We start from the raw sequence: 21114 nt of genomic DNA, 5'->3' as shown, positions 1-21114 counted from the left end.
GACCATCAGGTCACTAATGGCCTGGCACTCAGGGCTCTTTTGCCCCACTAACCACTCTGACATCAATGCAAATGCAATCTAACAATCACATCAAACACTTATCGTCAAAACAGTATCATGCTTTTAAAAACTCACCTCCCTGTGATGATCAATTAGAAGAAAGAAGTTCAACGACAGGTTGAAACRGAGTGGAAAACATGGACGTTGTGGATGTTGTTTCAAAGCCAAACATAACGAAATGGACAGTGCTTTCTAAGGTGACGATTCATTCAGGACACCCCTGTGCACATTAGCACTTATGCATAGCATAGGCCTATATATGAGCCCATGCCCCCCCCCCCAAATAAACAACAACCCTGAATTAAAATAATGATTGTGCCGTTATACAATACATAGCCTACCAGCATATTACAGAAGGCAGAAAAACATGAAAAAACTGATTTAAGATGTCTTTGGTGCATACTTGGTCTAGCCTAAATTAAACAAATTCAGAGTTAACCTAGGATATAGTGAGTTTGTATTTTATTTTGAATAGCCTAGTAATAGGGCATTTAAAAAAAATATATATATTTTCACAATTAATAGACTGACATTACCTCACCACCGGGCGTTTCCATCTCCTCCTCTCTCTCCTTCGTTCCTTTCACCAGCGCACAGAGAGAGGGGCTGTCAACAGATGTTTCGTTGTGAAAACACAACTACTATCGATGTTCCCGAACAGATTTCACTTGGTTTCTCAAATGAAGCACAGGGTAGCTGCAGGTACAGGGTTGCAGAGCCAATGGCACACAGAGTTTGGGCAAAATAACAGGGATGCCTTCCCGACGTGGGTTGAACAAGTGGGAAAGTGGCTTCCATTCCGATTGGATGATATGTGTTTTTCCTCTTGCCCCCTGTTCCTGCCCATTTGATAATGGGCCATTTTAAATCGAAACACATGCTACATATTAGTAAAGACCAGATTAAATTGAGAATAGTCTGACGGGTGATATAATGATCACTTGATGAGAGCTGGAGAGAACAGCGTGTGCATCCTGAGGCAAGGAGCAGAGCGCAAGCCTTTTTTGCGACTTTCTCAAGTCATCAATAGCCTATAGTCGCGTCATTCAGCCCGTATATCTTTTAGAAATCTAAGGCATTCTAAGGTTTGTATCATTCACAACAAACGTTGCCAAATAACTTAAGTRTAGCATATAGGACCTGTTTCAAATGACCACTTTTACGCTCAACGTAGCCACTTCATATGCGCTCTGGAATGGGGAAAAATATCCTTTCTATTTTATTCAATTKTAATCTTCTTACTATAAAATCTGATAGCCTAATATAAAATAATGGCATATAAGCATATGTTGTCTGCTAAATGAACAAGCTTACAGCCTATGGCATGGCGCATAGCCATATAACATACAGTAGGCCAACTCATATTCTGTTCTTCTGAAATACATTTTCATCATATACGGTTTCTTTAAACCTGCCTAAAATAAATAATGGATTTATCGTGATAGTGTACATTCAATTGATTTATTAGACTTAAAAAAAAAAAAGAAGATGTACATGTTCCAAATGCTTGTATTTGTGGAGGCATGGAGATGCTAAATGTGTTTTTATGTTCATTAACGGTAAATTACCGTGAGACCGGCACTCTTTTGTATGACAATAACAGGCTGACAAAATGTCATGACTGCCACAGCTCTAGTTGCGGTCTCACTCAGGTGCCAGAACAACGTTCAGGTCGCATGGTGCCAATCACACRGTGGCATTACATCGCCGGGGGAAACCGTCACTGTCGATCACTTTCTCACACACTACAACTGTCAGGCCATGCTTTGCCAGTCAGACGTGTGGAAATGTGTGCAGCAAGAAAGCAACCTTTAGACTCTGGTGTCTCACTCTGTAGTACTGCATCTCTCTCTTTCTCTTTCTTTCTCTATCGCTCTCTCTTTTTCTTTCTTTCGTTCTTTCTAATGAACAAGCCTCAGTCACTCATGTCCCAATCTCCCCCATCCCTCCGTCCCCAGAGCTTTGCAGAAGAAGGAGCAGCTGCGCCGGCTGAAGCTGGAGGAGGTCAAGGTGCTGGCGGAAGAGGGCATCGAGCTGGATGCCGTGGCCTACCAGCGGCAGGTGGAGGAGCGCGAGGCCCAGCGGCGYCAGGAGAGGGAGGAGAGGATGGCCCGCGAGGCCCTGGAGACCCTGGAGGCCATGGATAGAGAGGACCGGGAGAGGCAGGAAGCCCTTGCCGCCCAGGCCGCAGGAGGTGAGTGTGTAGGGCGAAGTAGGTRGAGGTCGCTGATCTTGGATCAGTTTAGCATTTTCGCCGCGAATGGTTAAGGTTTCGGATTGGGGGAGGGGGAAGCTGATCCTTGATACGGGGAAGTTCACCCCCCAGAGCCAGGAGGTGAGGGTGGTGGAGGTATCACAAGGCACAAGTTGGCTACAGCGTTGGGGTCAGTTTCCATTTCAATTTGGTTAATTCGGGGAGATTAACTGACATTGCAGTTCCAAATCACACGGTGCCTGATCAAATAAGTATCCGAATAAATGCCTATCAGAACCAATACACGGTACAGAAATTAGATAACACCTTTTTTCAACTTTTGCATTGGAAGAAGCAATGGCACGTTGGATTGAGGTTCCACGTTTCCCGCGGTAGTAATCCCTTTCTTTTATTTATCTTGCCGAGTAGGCCTACAAGACCCCCAGGTAGACCCGCGGCACTTGACGGCGAATGGAGAGAAGAAGAAGAAGAAGAAGAAAAAGAAGAAGAAGAAGCAACCCGCCCTGCCGTCAGACCCCATGAACTCTTTCCAAGCAGCTTTTGAGAAGTTTGCCACCTTTGAAATCCCGCAGCCCCCAAAGCAGCCCGAAGGCAGCAATGACACAGACCTACCAGCAGAGGGCAAGCTTGATGTGAACGGTATGCAGCAGGTAAGCACTGGTGGAATGCTGTAGGGTGAAGTTGCCCCTATACCCCACTAATGGTTAAGGTTAAGATTGGTGGATGGAAGGCTGATTCTAGATCTGTACCTATGGGGAAACTTCACCCCTGGACCATGGAACAACCATAACACTGGCATCAAGCTTTGAATCGCACAAATTGTCATGCTGTGTTTTGAGGCTTCCTTTGAACATTTTACGTGTATATTTMAATCATGTAGTAGACACTTTTATGCAGAGCAATTTATAATTCGGCCAGTCATCTATCATGTTAATTGACCAATCAGTCTGAACATCTGCACACCTGGGGTCCAATGATTAGCGTGGAATGTTTTTAAACATTGCAGATAGAAATCTGTTGTATTAGAATGGTCACACCTTTCCAATAGTCTTGATAGATATGCATTGGATTAAATCAAACACAATACTCTATCTGCACTATCTGGGCTAACCCAGTGGCTTATGAAAAGGCATGACTTTAAACTAGCTGACACTCAACCCCATTAGGTCCAGATTTGTCAGGTTAACGTAATAGATTAATTGATTATTAACCTCTCTGGTATCACTGGGACGCTAGCGTCCCACCTCGACAACAGCCAGTGAAATTGCAGGGCACCAAATTCAAACAACATAAATCCCATAATTAAAATCCCTCAAACATACAAGTATTATACACCATTTTAAAGATAAACTTCTTGTTAATCCAACCACAGTGTCAGATTTCAAAAACGCTTTACGGCGAAAGCACACCATGCGATTATGTTAGGACAGCGCCCAGCCACAAAACACCATACAGACATTTTCCAGCCAAGGAGAGGACTCACAAAAGTCAGAAATAGCGATTAAATGAATCACTGACCTTTGATGATCTTCATCTGGTGGCACTCCCAGGACTCCATGTTACACAATAAATGTTTGTTTTGTTCGATAATGTCCCTCTATGTCCAAAAACCTCKGTTTTGTTGGTGCGTTTAGTTCAGTAATCCAAAGGCACAAAGCGCGCTCTCAACATCCAGACGAAAAGTWAAAAAAAGTACAATAAAYGTTTGTAGAAACATGTCAAACGATGTTTAAAATCAATCCTCAGGTTGTTTTTGTCATAAATAATCAATAATATTTCAACCGGACAAAAGCTTCATCAATAGAAAAGGAGAAACAAGAAAGGCGCACTCCCGATCACGCGCTGGACTCATGTCTGGAAATGTCCATTGTCCACTCATTGAAAGTGCTGTATCTCCCTCATTTTTCAGAGTAAAAGCCTAAAGACTGGCCACATGTAAAATAAGCCATAGAGATAGTGAACTGGGTCCTAAGTCTTTGTATGGTGGATAGGCTTTCAATGGAAAAACAGCCTTTCAAAATAATAGTACTTCCTGGATGGATTTTCCTCTMGTTTTTGCCTGCCATATCAGTTCTGTTATACTCACAGACATTATTTTAACAGTTTTGGAAACCTTAGASTGTTTTCTATCCAAATCTACCAATTATATGCATATCCTAGCTTCTGGGCCTGAGTAGCAGGCAGTTTAATTTGGGCACGCTTTTCATCCAAAATTCCGAATGCTGCCCCCTACCCTAGTGAAGTTAATGTTGATTGTGGTTTGAGGTAAGTCTGATTTAGAAAAATCCAACAGGCTCAGTGTGGATATCAGGGTGTTGATTCAAGTGGTTTATTCAAACCCAGGACCTTGCCCATTAACCTGTTGGTGACCTTTGTTGTATGACCTTTGCCCCCCCCCCCCCTCCCCCCTCAGTTGTCGTATTACTCCAAGCAGCTGAAGATGAGGATGGAGGTGAAAAAGAGTCGCCGGCACCCCCTCAGCAAACCCCCCATGCGATCCCCACTCTCCATCGTCAAGCAGGAGACATCTAGTGACGAAGGTGGGTTCTGCGTGACGTCGTCGTAGCACAGTCTTTATACTCAGTACAATATCAGTTTAATACTGTGGCTTTGTCATGATAGCCTGTTCCCAGGTCTGTTTGTGCTGTATACAGCCAACTGCTAGGGTTGTTATATTTGGCAAGACGACACGATAGGATCTGGGACCAGGTTTATTATCATGACGCTAAAAACATGTAAATGGTAGGGGGAAAAAACGAAACAAAGTTGGTCAGTCAGGGTCTTCGGGATAATGTATTCTGTACTGTTTCGGCCCTGCTACACTACAGCCAGCAGGCGTCCAGCATTGCCATCAGCAATTGAGGGAATGCTTCCTTTGAAATCAATCGAAGTTGCTGTATTGTCCGTGTTGCGTCCAAYCTCAAGAATTGCAGAGGTTCAATTATTGATGGCTGACACGCACGTTTCATTCTATCTCGTGAATTGAAATAATGAGGAATAAAGTTGATTTTGATCGGTTTCTGGAGGAGACAGAACGTCACATTGACACAATGCTGATGACGACACAACGTGACATAGTGTAGTGTAGCTGAAGTCTAAGACTCCTGTCTTTCCCTTCTTCCCCCACGCCCTCTCTCCCCTATTCTTTTCTTTCCTGACTGACACATATTGATCCTGGGATCATGACTCCGAATTAACTGCTTTCAAAGTGACTTTGAGCTGCCTGGCGATAGACAGGGAGAGAGAGGCAGAGGGAGAGAGAGGCAGAGAGAGAGGCGCAGGCGAAGGGATTGTATTCTCCTCTCTGGTCAGGTCTAAACACAGTATTGCGGATTGCTTTGGGCCTTGTGTTACATGCATTGCAGGCCGGATAGAGCATATATCCTTGCATGCGTGCTTGTTCTGTGTTCATCCAGACCCACTGATCTGACTTGTCTTTTTTCTCCTTTCTACCTAAGCAGAACTTTTCTCCCCCTGGCCACTGGATGGCGACGTGAAGAAGGCAGGCCACCTGTGGCAGAACCGCAAGCCCAACTTCCTGGCCGAGAAGGCTTTCAACGCGGCCGTGGCCACCCTGGAACCCTACTGTGCTGTATGCACTCTGTTCTGTCCGTACACACAGGTAGGGCACATAACATAGACTAAAAGAGAACAATGTATATGCTGTAATGTATCGCAATGGCACAAACAATGTCAACATCGCAATCAAGGAAACAGTTGTCTTTGACTATGTCGAAGAAAGTTAACCATTTGCTGTCATTTTGATTGAAAGTTTAGTAAAGAAACATTTGTTGACGCACACCCCAAAATATATGTAGGGGTGCATACTAATGGAGGTCAACTGTATACAAGAAAAGAAGGTGGCACACTCTAAATATCATCCCAGCAATTTCATGGGTACACCGATTCAATGTTTTGGCACGGAGTGCCTTCTTCAGGGTTGCAAACAGAGCGAAAATGATGGTGCCTTCATGTGGAAACTTAAATAAAATACAAATTGCACAATGAACCTTTGGGCACCACGATGTTCAAATAAACATGTTATTTTTGCATTTAAGGTTCCATTTTGGATTTATTCTTCTTTTTCAACAGTGTACGGTGTCTCCACCTCTCTTTCAAGATCTGAACTCCACCCGGTAAACCCAACAATATTCTAACGTCCTTCCCTGTTTCATTCAACTCCAGAAGGACTCCTCATACCCGACCGACAGTCCCGGTGCCCCCAACCATCACAACGTGTCCCGCTGCGGCAGCCGCACCCATCCGCTGGTCCCCGAGATGTGCTTCAGCGCCGGGGCAGGCAACACGGAGCCGCTGCCCTCCAACTCCCACACGGGAGAAGACTGCACCAGCCCGCTGATCTCCTGCTCCTCCTGCAGCCTGCAGGTCCACTCCAGTGAGTAGACAGATGGATTGACGGGCGGGCAGACAGACAGGAGGACAGTGCCAGACAGACAAACTCACACAGTGTTTATATCGATCCAGTCAAAATGCTGCTATCAGTCAAAACAATCACACTTTATTTTTCTCTAACGTCCAATACCAACCAGATAAAACACCATGTTTACATAAGTCAATTACCAGCCAGACAAAACTCTAATACATTCAAAACTTCAATACCAATCGGCCAAACTCTCACCAAGCCCACGCCAACAAAGCTGGTGTATATTCTGGTAAATCCATGCCAGTCAGTCCGTACCAACCAGTCAAAACCAGTCATTTATTACCATTACCAACCAGTCAACTCCCTCACAGTATACCAGGCAACCAGCCAGTCAATACCAGTCATTCAACTCCCCCACCATGTTTACTTAAGACTGTAATTACTGTGTCTGTTCTCCCAAGTCTTGTATTTATTCAGCCAACTAATGGTCRGTAGTATTGCACGCCGTATTAATTTAAATTCCCGTTACATATTTGCACCCCCTCGGGCCCGAAAGCAAGGATTTTTCTCTCCGCGAGGATCAAAATGCCAATCAAATTGTTCTAGTTAATTTACTGCAACTCAGCCTGAACTGACTGGGATTGCTGTGCCAGTGTGCCCCCCCTAAAACTGCCCCCCTGCAGAAAAAGAGGTAAATAAAATAGTTTGGTGTCATTTTTTTAACTCGGCCAGTCTAAGCTGCGTAGCCAATTAGGCTTGCCTCTGTATGGTAAGGTGGCAGGGAGCGGTTAGCGTGCAACACACGGGGAGCGGTTAGCGTGCGCACACACAATGTTAGCCAGGTGACCCTACTCTGATTAGAGGACTTGGGAGAGGCGAAAAATCTCAAGCTCTCCTCTCCGACCTGCCCCCCGTTGTCGTAGTACTATCAAAGATGGTGAATAAATTAAGATAGTTGAGTCAGGACTTAGCATTGGAATTTTTTTCAGTTCCTGTCTACTTAAGGGGGTGGCTCTCCCATAGACACCAATGCGATAGCAGCTGGGTCTGGTCTACTTAGTGCAATTGAACCAGAAAGAACCAGAAAAAAACTGACTGGTATGTCTCGCTTCTTCTTCCATCTCTGGTACTATTTTTCTTCCTTGAGCCAGATGGCAGCTCTCAAAGTAGCCACCCTTTGCCTTGATGACAGCTTTGTGCACTCTTGGCATTTTCTCAACCAGCTTCACCTGGAATGCTTTTCCAACAGTCTTGAAGGAGTTCCCACATATGCTGAGCACTTGTTTCCTTCACTCTGCGGTCCAACTCGGGTGATTGTGGGGGCCAGGTCATCTGATGCAGCATTCCATTACTCTCCTTCTTGGGCAAATAGCCCTTACACAGCCTGGAGGTGTGTTGGCTCATTGTTCTGTTGAAAAACAAATGATTGTCCCACTAAGCGCAAACCAGATGGGATGGCGTATAGCTGCAGAATTCATGCCATGCTGGTTAAATGTGCCTTGAATTCTAAATAAATCACAGACATTGTCACCATCACACCTCCTCATCCATGCTTCACGGTGGGAACCACACGTGTGGGGATCAACCGTTCACCTACTCTGCCTCTCACAAAGACACGCCAGTTGGCACAAAATTTGGACTCATCAGACCAAAGAACAGATTTCTACCGGTCTAATGTCCATTGCTTGTGTTTCTTGGCCCAATCAAGTCTCTTCTTCTTATTGGTGTCCTTTAGTAGTGGTTTCTTTGCAGCAATTCAACCATGAAGTCCTGATTCACGCTGTCTCCTCTGAACAGTTGATGTTGAGATGTGTCTGTTACTTGAACTCTACGAAGCATTTATTTGGCCTGCAATTTCTGAGACTGGTAACTCTAATGAACTTATCCTCTGCAGAGGTAACTCTGGGTCTTCCTTTCCTGTGGCGGTCCTCATGAGAGCCAGTTTCATCATAGCGCTTGATGGTTTATGCGACTGCATTTGAAGAAACTTTCAAAGTTCTTAATGTAATGATGGACTTTCATTTCTCTTTGCTTATTTGAGCTGTTCTTGCCATAATATGGACTTGGTCRTTCACCAAATAGGGTTTGTCACAACACAACTGATTTGCTCAGATGCATTAAGAAGGAAAGAAAATTCACAAAAATGCACACTTGTTAATTGAAATGCATTCCAGGTGACTACTTCCTGAAGCTGGTTGAGAGAATGCCAAGAGTGTGCAAAGCTGTCATCAAGGCAAAGGGTGGCTACTTTGAAGAACCTCATATAACATATATTTTGATTTGTTTAACACTTTCTTTGGTTTCTACATGATTCCATATGTGCTATTTCATAGTGTTGATGTCTTCACTATTATTCTACAATGTAGAAAAGAAAGACCCTTGAATGAGTAGGTGTGTCCACAGTTTTGACTGGTACTGTATAAATTCCCTGACTTCTGCGGAGGCCATATCACAGGAAATGCTGTACGGCCCCTGCAGATATCTGAATGACCATCCAGAGCCTTTAGGRGTGCTTTGATCTCCTCAACGGTAGTAGGCGCGAGCGCGTTGACGAGCAAAAAAACATGCTGTGTCGCGGTAGTTCTAAGCGCGTCGCTGCGCCGAATGGAAACAGACGTGGCAGCGAGAGCTGTCCCGATAATACCGTCCCTCACAGAAAGTGATGTCAGACTTATTAGTAGGCCCGTTGAGATTAGTAGGCCTATGTTAATTCATCCGTTCTGTCCTCTTGATCTGTCTGTATGTCAGTAAGGCTGCTAGTGATGTGATAAGTCAGTTCACCAATGACAACAAGGCATGTTAAATGAATGGTGGTCTGGTAGTCAGACCTAACTTGATGAATGGAGATCTGCAATGAGCTCATATAGGCCGAGTTCAGTTGGTTTATATTCCAAATAGCCTACAGGAAGCTAGACTACTGCATTGAATTATTCCCACAGTTTCTCCCCAAACAAAGTTATTAAGAAGCCAGTTTACATTTTCGCTAGACTATCCACATAAAGACACCTATTAATTACAATAATCGTTACACCTAAAGTTAACAGAGACCTGTTTTAGTGTCATTGAGAACCACCTCAATTTGAGAACCACCTCAAATTCATTCAGGGTCAAGCACAAGCCTTCTGTGTTGGCTACATTGTTTGATATAAACAAAGTGGCGCAGCGGGCTAAGGCACTGCATCTCAGTGCTAGAGGCGTCACCACAGACCCTGGTTCGAGTCGAGGCTGTTTCACAACCCGGCCGTGATTGGGAGTCCCATAGGGCGGCGCACAATTGGCCCAGCGTCGTTAGGGTTTTAGCCGGGGTAGGCCGTCATTGTATATAAGAATTTGTTCTTAACTGACTTGCCTAGTTAAATAAAGGTTAAATAAAATGTTTATATAAACATTAACATTATTAAATTATATATAAATAAGAATTTGTTCTTAACTGACTTGCCTAGTTAAATAAAATGTTTATATAAACAGCGCAATACACAAGGGGTGGAACAGTGGCAAAGGTACCCACAGGACAAACAGAATAATATTAGTCTGAGGAGAGATTAAATAGCATTAAATTGTGTATTGCGCTGTCATGGTGTATTTGTATAATTTATATAATATATATAATTTAAAACTCTAGGTTTCAGGAAATGGCAGTTACAGGTTTTCCTGAGGGGAAAGTTGACTGACACCCTCCGGACCTCCCCCTACCCAATTTTAGGCCTACATCAGCACCACCTTGTCAGAAATGCCTAGGGAGAGCCCTGATTTGTACATTTAAACCACAGGAGGTTGGTGGCACCTTAATTGGGAAGACGGGCTCTTGATAATAGCTGGAGCGGAATAGTGGAATGGTATCAAATACATCTAACGTGGTTGATACTGTTCCATTTTCTCCATTCCAGCCATTATTATGAGCCGTCCTCCCCTCAGCAGCCTCCTGTGATTTAAACATTATTTCCAGTTAGCTACTGAAGAGCAGCCAATTACCAAGTACCCATAGCAGTCTATGGCGCACCATTTCTACTGAGGCAGTCTTCTGCCGGCAACATCATTATAAGGTTTTTAAAAAAGCAGTGGGTGTCCCACGTGCGCCGTCGTGTGTTCTGTGGGGGCCGGGGGTGCCGGCACGGCGCTGAAGTGGTACTCGTAAAAATTGTTCAGGTTGTCAGGTCTGATTTACAATTCACGTGCTGATTCTCCACCCACTGAAAATCAAATCTTCTTATTTGACATGTTGAACATGGGCAACTGTCTTTGTTGGCTTACTGCCACCTAATTACTCCAAATTGGACTATTCCCCAGCTTTGGTTAGAATGAGATAGTAATTACAGTATGTTCTTACCACACGCACGCACACACCTCCCCAGCAGCTGTCTGTCCGGATCTGGCCGGCCCTGCGCCGGGGCTGCGTTCGGTCCTCGCCAGCTGCTGAGGTCAGGAGAGGTCAGGAACGGACATCCTGTAGAGGCCAACTCACCCAGGCCTTCAACATCAAATCAAATCAAAGTTTATTTGTCATGTGCGCCAAATACAACAGGTGTAGTAGACCTTACAGTGCTTACAGGCTCTAACCAATAGTGCAAAAAAGGTATTAGGTGAACAATAGGTAGGTAAAGAAATAAAACAACAGTAAAAAGACAGGCTATATACAGTAGCGAGGCTATAAAAGTAGCGAGGCTACATACAGACACCGGGTAGTCGGGCGGGTTGAGGTAGTATGTACCACACACACACACACACACACACACACACCTACCTTTATATCCTAGGTCCATCGATCACCTACAGAAATCAAGAGGCGAGTAAGACAGGGCCTTGACTGGGTTAAAGCAGCCATCGGCGGGCCTATAGCACAACAGTGAGCCGGCTTCGGGGCTGTGTCCCAAATGGCACCCTATTCCCTACACCGTAGTGAACTATGCAGTGAATAGGGTGTCATTAAGGACGCCAATGCTTTCTTTTTTTATAAAAAATATATATATAATTCCATTCCATATACAAATTTATACATACAAACAACAACTTACAGACGCACACAAACAATGGCTACATCTCATCTGCCCAGACCTGCCTGCTCACACCCCCATCCTTAGTGCCTGCATTATTGTTTGACACTTAGCCTTAAATTGTATCGATTTGTTTTTCTAGACTCGCCCATGCTATTTCAATAATAAATCGTCAACCTCTTCCATTGTGTTAACGATGGTGGATTGATTGATTTCCAAGTTTTCAGTGTATGTTTTTTTTCAAGATGAGTGACGAGAAGAGACTCATCCAGCCCATTGTGTATCTCACTACGCCCCCATATGCCATGTCTTGGAATACACAGCCTCTCTTTCTATTGACAACACTCCAGAAAGTTCTGTCTCTCTTTATTTACCAACAAACCCACTTTCCCCACCGCTTGTTTTGTTTTTTCCCACGGAGATGCCGAGAGTTCAATTTTAAGGGGCATGCGGCATCTGTCAAAGTGCAACATCTGTCAAAGTGCAGCGCCACGAGATGGCAGAGAGCTTGTTATCAGCTGTGTGTGTGTGTGTGTGTGTGTGTGTGTGTGTGTGTGTGTGTGTGTGTGTGTTGTGTGTGTGTGTGTGTGTGTGTGTGTGTGTGTGTGTGTGTGTGTGTGTGTTGTGTGTGTGTGTGTGTGTGTGTGTGTGTGTGTGTGTGTGTGTGCTGCGTGTGTGTGTGTGTGTTTCTGCTTGCTTAGTTGGGTTTTGACTATAGTTCAGCTTCGGCCTAGATGATTCTTCTCTGTTGTTTTCTAAGTTTCAGTGAATTGAAAGTCATCTGTTTTATCATGGATGAGATCCCACTTAAAGGCATGCATTTAGTCCACATTTAAACACAATTGGTTCCTTAGTGAAGGACACACACACACTGCCCCCCAGCCCCACCACACACAACAAACACACACACACACACACTGCCCCCCAGCCCACCCACCGCACGCACGCGCGCACACACACACACACACCAAGTGGGCCTCCTGGGTTCTTATTAGCACAAAAGCGGAGCTCCCACCCCAGACAGGAAGTTCATTATCCCATCCAGGAGAGAGGAGCACCGAGAGCTAGCGAGACACTGGACAGGCAGCAGCAGCACCGGGGTTATTGAGAAGAAGAAATGAAGCGGGGAGGCATCCTGTCAAAAACAAACACGCTCTCTTCTCACCCCCCACTCTCGTCTTCTCTTCCTGGGTCATTGCTTGTAGCTGATCTAAATGCACGCGAGTTCAAATGCAAAAACAACAACCACAACAACAAAAAAACGTTTTTGCCGCCCAATAAGCGACGACTGCAGAACAGCCCGATGACATGTAGATGTGGGGATTTGTAAAAAGAGAGGAGGAAAAAGTTGTGCTTTGATTAACAGAACCCTTTTCTGAGCCCATGGCTCAGTAGGCTCAGTACCAATAAATGTGAATGGCAGGCCAGAAGATTCATTTAATGTTGACTTGTTTTTTTCTCTCTCTCTCCCTCTCTCTCTCTCTCCCTCTCTCTCTACCCCTCTCTCCCCAGGTTGTTATGGTGTTAGGCCGGACACGGTACACAACGAGGCCTGGAAGTGTTTGAGATGTACAACGCTCGCCTGGACAGCGGTGAGTCCTCAATCAAATCAACACAAAACCACATTAGGCCTTCGCTGGAAACAACTCCTTATGGACTCAAACCACTGGGCTTCTTAATTGACAATATCTATCCGTTTACCCAATTTGGAAACGTTTTTTATATGCAGGGATGTTGATACAACTGTCACTCTTAAACTGGGCCGACTTTCCCTCATCCAGTACTCCAGCACTGCACTGTACCCGAACAACACCCCTCACTTCCCCTCTGTGCCCACTGCCTACCCACATCCTAACGTTTTCGCTTTTATGTGTCCTCACAGGACTGCTGTCTGTGTAACTTACGGGGAGGCGCTCTGAAGATGACCACGGACAACCGGTCAGTGTCCCCTTCCCTAACTTCTGCGTGACACTGGCCCGTACCCTATGTTACTTGTTGTACGCTGTGCGTTGTGAACAGTTGGGGGCTRGCGTCAAATGTGTCCACTCCCCACAGACACGTCATGTCTCCTCTCTTCTCCTCCCTCCAGGTGGGTCCATGTGATCTGTGCCATCGCTGTGGCCGAGGCCCGCTTCGTCAACGCCATCGAGAGGGAGCCGGTGGACATCAGCGCCATCCCAGAGAACAGGAAGAGTCTGGTGAGTGGAGGGAGCCCAAGAGTCATGCTCAATTGGCACCAAATGGCCTGAAACAGGGAAGGGGACTAACTGAACTTGTCCAATGAGTGGCACTAACAGTGTGCCCTAAAGTACATGACTCTGGTCCGAGATGGCCGATGTGTAAAATGCACGGCATTTTCGTCAGATGCTTAAACTTGGTGATCTCCTTTGAATTGGGCGAGCCTTCTCAAAATTCGGCTGAGTAGTCTAGGATTATGCTTCTCCCAGCTCCTCAACTGCTGCGACTGCTCTGTCGCTACCAGGGCCCGTGTCCACAAAGCATCTTAGAGTAGGAGTGCTGATCTCGGATGAGTTTTGCCGTAAATTATATGGACGGATCCTAGATCAGCACTACTCCTCTGAGATGCTTTGTGGATACTGGTCCTGGTCTCTCAACTCTTCTCTCACATACTACCTCGCGTCTCCCGCTCTCTTATCGTTGTCTCTCCCCATCACTCCTCCTCTCTCACAATCACTCCATCATCTCTGTCAGTCCTTGGTCTTTTTCTTTCTTTCTTGCTTTCTTTCTTTCTCTCTTCATCTCCCTTCACTGTCACCTCTCTCTTTCTCTCTCTCTCTCTCTCTGTTCCTTTTTTTCTCTTCACTCTCTCTGTTCCTTTTTTTCTCTTCACTCTCTCTGTTCCTTTTTTTCTCTTCACTCTCTCTGTTCCTTTTTCTCTCTCTCGGTTTTTTTCTCTTCACTCTCTCTGTTACTTTTTCTCTCTCTCTCTCTGTTACTTTTTTCTCTTCACTTTCTCTCTGTTACTTTTTATCTCTTCACTCTCTCTGTTACTTTTTTTCTCTTCACTCTCTCTCTCTCTCTCTTACTTTTTTTCTCTTCTCTCTCTCTCTTTCTTTTTTTCTCTTCTCTCTCTCTCTCTCTGTTCCTTTTTTCTCTTCACTCTCTCTCTCTCTGTTACTTTTTTTCTCTTCACTCTCTCTCTCTCTGTTACTTTTTTTCTCTTCACTCTCTCTCTGTTACTTTTTCTCTTCACTCTCTCTCGCTCTACTTTTTTTCTCTTCTCTCTCTCTCTCTCTCTTCTTTTTCTCTTCTCTCTCTCTCTCTCTCTCTCTCTTGTTCCTTTTTCTCTCTCACCAACTCCAATCACTCTCAACTGTCTCCCGTTCTCTCTTTTGCTCTGTCACTCCGTTTCCTACCATCCGTCACTCCCTCTCTCCTCCTCCTGGATGGATGGTGTATTAGTGAGCCGAGGAGGACGGTGGCAGAGTTAAATAATAGATGCACTGAAATGAATGGCTGAATAATCAGGTGCCATTTCTCAGTGCGCTAAATGAACTGCGTTGATCCCGCGGGCAGGAGGCAATTTCCCATTGAACACACTGCTCCCTTCCCTCCCTTTATCTCCCTCGCTTGATCCCTCCCTCCCTTCATCCGAAGCGACCTCAGTCGCACAGCCTCCGCAGTGGCATTGTCACAATCTACAAATATAATGTCTCCCCCCCCCCCCGAATAATCTATCAAAAGAAGTGAAGATCGTCTTTTGAATAATTTACATCTGAGCACCGTTTCCTCCACCTTTTTGAAAAGGGCTGTTAAAAAGCTGCCACGCCCTCCTAATGATTTGGATGACTGGGCTTATCTCTATTGTAGAGGAATGGTGTGATCTAATTAATTTGGGGCACCACTTGTTATTAGTCAACAAGATAACTGTAATTATCATATCATTTGGAAGGTCATTAAGTACTCAAATGACAAGCTAAATGCATTTCTCAGAGGCCAGTGGATACTTTATAGACAAAGACTTATTCTAGGAGCATCAAGATAAGAGTCTACAGGATGAATGAATAGTGGCGATTTTACTGGCAAACTACTATACGGTACAGAATTAGAATCGAAAAAGCGGAACGGGAAAAGAATAAGGGGACAAGGTTGTAGAGCGTTTGATCAAATTGACAAAGGCAAGATAATTGTTTGAAAGTAGTCAAAAGGAAGTGAGCCAGGTAATTCTAGGAGAACGACAGCCTTAATAAAGTAAAACGATGCCGATTTACACCCTCAGTCAAATCAAGGAAATCACAGGTGACCTGGATACTGTTACGTTTAGTCTGAATCCAGGCACTTCAGACAAACGGATTGTACTTGTGGTGCGCCGAGAATGGAGTCTCAACTTTTGGAACACAGATTCACCGCATGTCCCTTACTCAAACAACAAATATGCAAAAGTAGCCCAATTAGCGGGACGGATTTGGCCATCTTCTTGTCTCTGCAGTGCTCAGGTTTATAATGGCTGTCAGACAAAACCCATACAGCGCTGTGAAGCGGAGAATGTGACCTCTGAAGTTGTGTATAGCATGTTGCTGTACAGCCACTGCGTTCCAATTTAGGTGCTTATCAATGGCAAACTCTGCCATTTTTAACCCGTATAACGGGATCACGAGCTGTGAGCGGAAAGGGCTACCAAACCCTCAAATCTGTGAGCTAACTTGGAACAAATAAAAGAGTACAGTCAAATTTAACTTGGTAAAGTCAGAAGCACTAATAAGAATTGTATAGAAAATGTTTAAAAAAAAATTCAAATGGAGAAAGTTGATTTTGCATAGTGCCAAAATATGCATCTCACGTGTAAGCATTTTTTCTCTCAAATCTAGTGGTAATTGGTAACGGTTATATTAGACTCAATTTGGAGAGTTAAAAGACAACTCTGGTAGTATTATAAACCTTAAACTATCTAGTTTCAGAGTTAGAAACGGGCGGTTTCTATGAACCTCAGGCAGTAGGCTCAAGCAAGTCTGTTTCTTCCCCAGTCAGGCAGCCTGTCTGCAGCCTGCCTGTCTCCCAGACTCTGACCAACAGCAGCAATGGATCCTCTTAAATTGATGTCAATTCAAAGGCCAGGATTGTGGGGGTAAAATCATGTTTATGCAACCTAATAATCACCCTTAGAATACTTCCAGAACCAACTTAATTTTGTATTTCAATTTGAGAATCTACAATAGAAATTGGCCTATCCTAGTCTTCATTGAGCCCTGGTTTTGGGACAGATGGGATGAGTTCAAATCAGGTGTCAATCCTTTGGAAATTCCCCCCCCTCGAGCTGTTTGATTGATTTTATCTGCTAGTTAAAGAAACGCACACACACACACACACACACACACACACACACACACACACACACACACACACACACACACACACACACACACATGACAGGGATATCACAAAAAAAGTCTGAGACTTATTTCCATTGTCGTCTTCATTGATGGAGATGGAGTTTGAAAAGTCTCTCTAGTAGTCAGTTCCGGATGATGGAAAGGGAGTTGATGCAGTGGGCTGGAAATGCAGTATAGCTTGAGTGGACGGGGCATCACTGGTACAGCCAGGGAGAAACGAAGACAGTCAGACAAACCGGCCCGGAGCTCTTCGTCAGTGTACCACAACCTGCTTCCCCGACGTTCAGTTCCTCCACAGGTATTAGTGCTCTATTGCCCAACATGTGGCAGCCACTTGGGTGACGCCACGGCTGCTGAAAAAGTGCTCAAAAGCCACCACACATGGACAGTGGTTAGGAACAGTCCCCTTACCCTCTCGGACATCCCCGGACACTGCATGCAGTTGTGATTTGTTGTCATTCCCGGCAGATGAAACAAAAAAAAAAGCTGGTGCTGCATAATGTAAATCCTAAAAGTCTAGCTACCAATCTGGCCAAACAAATATACTCTTCATCTCAGTCATGCAACTCCTGTGAGTCAGAACAACCAGATGTAAGTGAACAAAACCCAGAGCAATCAAAACCCCCCACAAAAGAAGTTACTTAAAAATAACAAAATGTGTACAATATTTACAGAGCGCTCTGCCTAGGCTACCATGGCAACCGGCAGTAATCCTAGCGCAAACCCTTAAAGAACTCCACAGTATCCTTGTTTTTGCTCTCAAGTAAAATATTCCTGATTTATTTGGAGTTGAGTGAGACACTTTGAATGTGTCGATTCATTCATTAGTGCAGAGACTAGTGAGCACTTCAATTTAGGCTCCGTAGCTACAAAGAAACATTCCACAATATTTGTTTATTTTACAAGGGACCACGTACAAATAGAACGTACAGTTGAAGTCGGAAGTTTACATACACTTGGGTTGGAGTCATTGGAACTCGTTTTTCAACCACTCCACACATTTCTTGTTAACAAACTATAGTTTTGGCAAGTTGGTTAGGACATCTACTTTGTGCATGACACAAGTACATTTTCCAACAATTGTTTACAGATTATTTCACTTATAATTCACTGTATCACAATACCAGTGGTTCAGAAGTTTACATACACTAAGTTGACTGTGCCTTTAAACAGCTTGAAAATTTTCAGAAAATGATGTTATGGCTTTAGAAGCTTCTGATAGGCTAATTGACATCATTTGAGTCAATTGGAGGTGTACCTGTGGATGTATTTCAAGGCCTACCTTCAAAGTCAATGCCTCTTTGCTTGACATCATGGGAAAATCAAAAGAAATCAGCTAAGACCTCAGAAAAAAATGTGTAGACCTCCACAGGTCTGGTTCATCCTTAGGAGCAATTTCCAAACGCCTGAAGGTACAACGTTCATCTGTACAAACAATAGTACGCAAGTATAAACACCATGGGACCACGCAGCCGTCATACCGCTCAGGAAGGAGACGRGTTCTGTCTCCTAGAGATGAACGTACTTTGGTGCGAAAAGTGGAAATCAATCCCAGAACAACAGCAAAGGACCTTGTGAAGATGCTGGAGGAAACGGGTACAAAAGTATCTATATCCACAGTAAAACGAGTCTTATATCGACATAACCTGAAAGGCCACTCAGCAAGGAAGAAGCCACTGCTTCAAACCGCCATTAAAAAAAGTCAGACTATGGTTTGCAAATCACATGGGGACAAAGATTGTACTTTTTGGAGAAATGTCCTCTGGTCTGATGAAACAAAAATAGAACTGTTTGGCCAGAATGACCATCGTTATGTTTGGAGGAAAAGGGGGAGGCTTGCAAGCAAAAGAACACCATCCCAACCGTGAAGCACGAGGGTGGCAGCATCATGTTGTGGGGGTGCTTTGCTGCAGGAGGGACTGGTGCACTTTGCAAAATAAATGGCATCATGAGAAAGGACAATTATGTGGATATTTTGAAGCAACATCTCAAGACATCAGTCAGGAAGTTAAAGCTTGGTCGCAAATGGGTCTTCCAAATGGACAATGACCCCAAGCATACTTCCAAAGTTGTGGCAAAATGGCTTAAGGACAACAAAGTCAAGGTATTGGAGTGGCCATCACAAAGCGCTGACCTCACACTTATAGAACATTTGTGGGCAAAACTGAAAAAGCGTGTGTGAGCGAGGAGGCCTACAAACCTGACTCAGTTACACCAGCTCTGTCAGGAGGAATGGGCAAAAATTCACCCAACTTATTGTGGGAAGCTTGTGGAAGGCTACCCGAAACGTTTGACCCAAGTTAAACCATTTAAAGGCAATGCTACCAAATACTAATTGAGTGTATGTAAACTTCTGACCCACTGGGAATGTGGTGAAAGAAATAAAAGCTGAATTAAATCATTCTCTCTACTCTTATTCTGACATTTCACATTCTTAAAATAAAGTGGTGATCCTAACTGACCAAAGACAGAGCATTTTTACTAGGGTTAAGTGTCAGGAATTGTGAAAAACTGAGTTTAAATGTATTTGGCGAAGGTGTATGTAAACTTCCTACTCTATTTCTATGAGGAAATTTGATGCATTGGTTCTACCTCAGTCGGCAAACACCAAAGCAAAAAAGGGGCAAGCTAAACAAACAAACAAATAAATAAATGTTTGTTGACGTCCATAAATCTCCTCCTGTGGTTCGTTCCGTTTGTGAAGCCTGTCTCATGATTCTGCCCAGTGGAATATTAAATCAGGCGACTGTGAGGCCGGTGAAATATCTCCTAGCCGAGGCCCTATCGAGAGCTGTTGTGCATTTCCACCGCTGGCCCACGGGGTCTAAAATGAAGTATTGACATTTTAATAAATATTTTTTATTTTCCATCGATCTCCTGCGGGTCACGGCGGGCTATATGCAATCTGTCAGCGAGAGAGAAGGAGACAGAAGAGGGATGGGGAGCGAGCGAGGGGAGGGGAGGGGGGCAGGCAGGGAGAGGGGTTAAAGTGAGGGGGAGAAATGTGAGAGAAGAAGAAAGGGATGGAGAGAAGGAGTCGGTGGGTTAGTAGTTGGGAGGGTGGCGATGGGATCGGAATAGGTTGAAAGAGTGGGAGAAAGGAGAAAGGCGGATGGTGAGAGAGGGAGGCGAGTTAGAAAACAGGTATTGAGGGTGAAGGAGAGATGGGAGAAAGACAGAAAGAGATGAGCGACTGAGGTGAGGGAATGCCAGGTACGAGAGGATCAAGGAGGCAGAAAGAAGAAAGGATGGACAGGAAAATAACAGATGAAGGATAATATTAGTTTGAAGAGCCAACTTAAAATGTTGCCTCGTTTAAACTCCTGCTGTGCGCAACAGAGCGCACCACCTTTGTAACTGCATTTGATTATTGAGTGTTTCCCACCTTCTCATGACATTTACAAATATCAAAGTTAAAACAAAAGTTTCACTTGTAAACTTTAGAGTGAAATACTGTTTCGCCGAACTTACGGTGAGCATTTATTCATTCACCCCTGAAATATCGTTTTTGCTCAAACAATATTTGGATATTCTTTTACGTTGACTTCGGACACAACAGGTACACTGTGTTGCTTCCGTATCAAAGTAAACTCAATCAAAGTTAAGCATTTATTTTCAGCCAAGTTTCTTGCTCTTGTCGATATTGAAACATACTCCTGAAATACTACGTCCTCTGACAATAGTGTAGAAAGTTTTTTTTTTAAGACAGACTTTAGACACTGTCAGTACGATGTTTTGATTCTAACACGCCTATTCCCTTCTCTGGTGTTGCAGAAGTGTGTGTACTGCCATAAGAACATCAAGCAGATGTGCGGCGCGTGTATCCAGTGTTCCCACGACAGCTGCTCCACCTCCTTTCATGTCACCTGCGCTCACATCGCCGGCGTGCTCATGAAGCCCGCCGATTGGCCCTACGTGGTGTCCGTCACGTGCCACAAGCACAAGAAGACCAATCACAAGGTGCGAGCTGTGTTACGCTGTGTGAATAGACATTTGCAAAACGAACAGCTTCTACTTATCTTTATGTTATGAATGTGTCAGGCTAAGTATTAGCTTCACTGCTAAGCTATACGGTTTTCAGATTAAATCTCATATCTCCCGTTTATGGGTTTT

At 44.4% G+C, this 21114-nt stretch overlaps 1 protein-coding gene across 2 annotated transcripts in view; it reads left to right on the top strand.

Moving 5' to 3' along the window:
- kdm4b (lysine (K)-specific demethylase 4B) overlaps positions 1–21114 on the top strand; it is an 80752-nt gene that overhangs the window by 49893 nt on the left and 9745 nt on the right. The window contains exons 10-18 of one of the 2 annotated variants that reach the window (XM_024004191.1): positions 2019–2254; positions 2684–2925; positions 4689–4815; positions 5737–5897; positions 6461–6671; positions 13163–13242; positions 13533–13588; positions 13740–13848; positions 20776–20961. In XM_024004191.1, coding sequence (XP_023859959.1) covers positions 2019–2254; positions 2684–2925; positions 4689–4815; positions 5737–5897; positions 6461–6671; positions 13163–13242; positions 13533–13588; positions 13740–13848; positions 20776–20961 — 1408 coding nt within the window. Of the gene's footprint in view, positions 1–2018; positions 2255–2683; positions 2926–4688; positions 4816–5733; positions 5898–6460; positions 6672–13162; positions 13243–13532; positions 13589–13739; positions 13849–20775; positions 20962–21114 lie in introns of both variants that reach the window. The other variant, XM_024004190.1, reaches the window with a different exon arrangement.

Source organism: Salvelinus sp. IW2-2015, linkage group LG16, assembly GCF_002910315.2.
Source record: "Salvelinus sp. IW2-2015 linkage group LG16, ASM291031v2, whole genome shotgun sequence".
NCBI classification, from domain to species: Eukaryota; Metazoa; Chordata; class Actinopteri; order Salmoniformes; family Salmonidae; genus Salvelinus; species Salvelinus sp. IW2-2015.
This window is presented reverse-complemented; position numbering and strand designations above follow the sequence as displayed.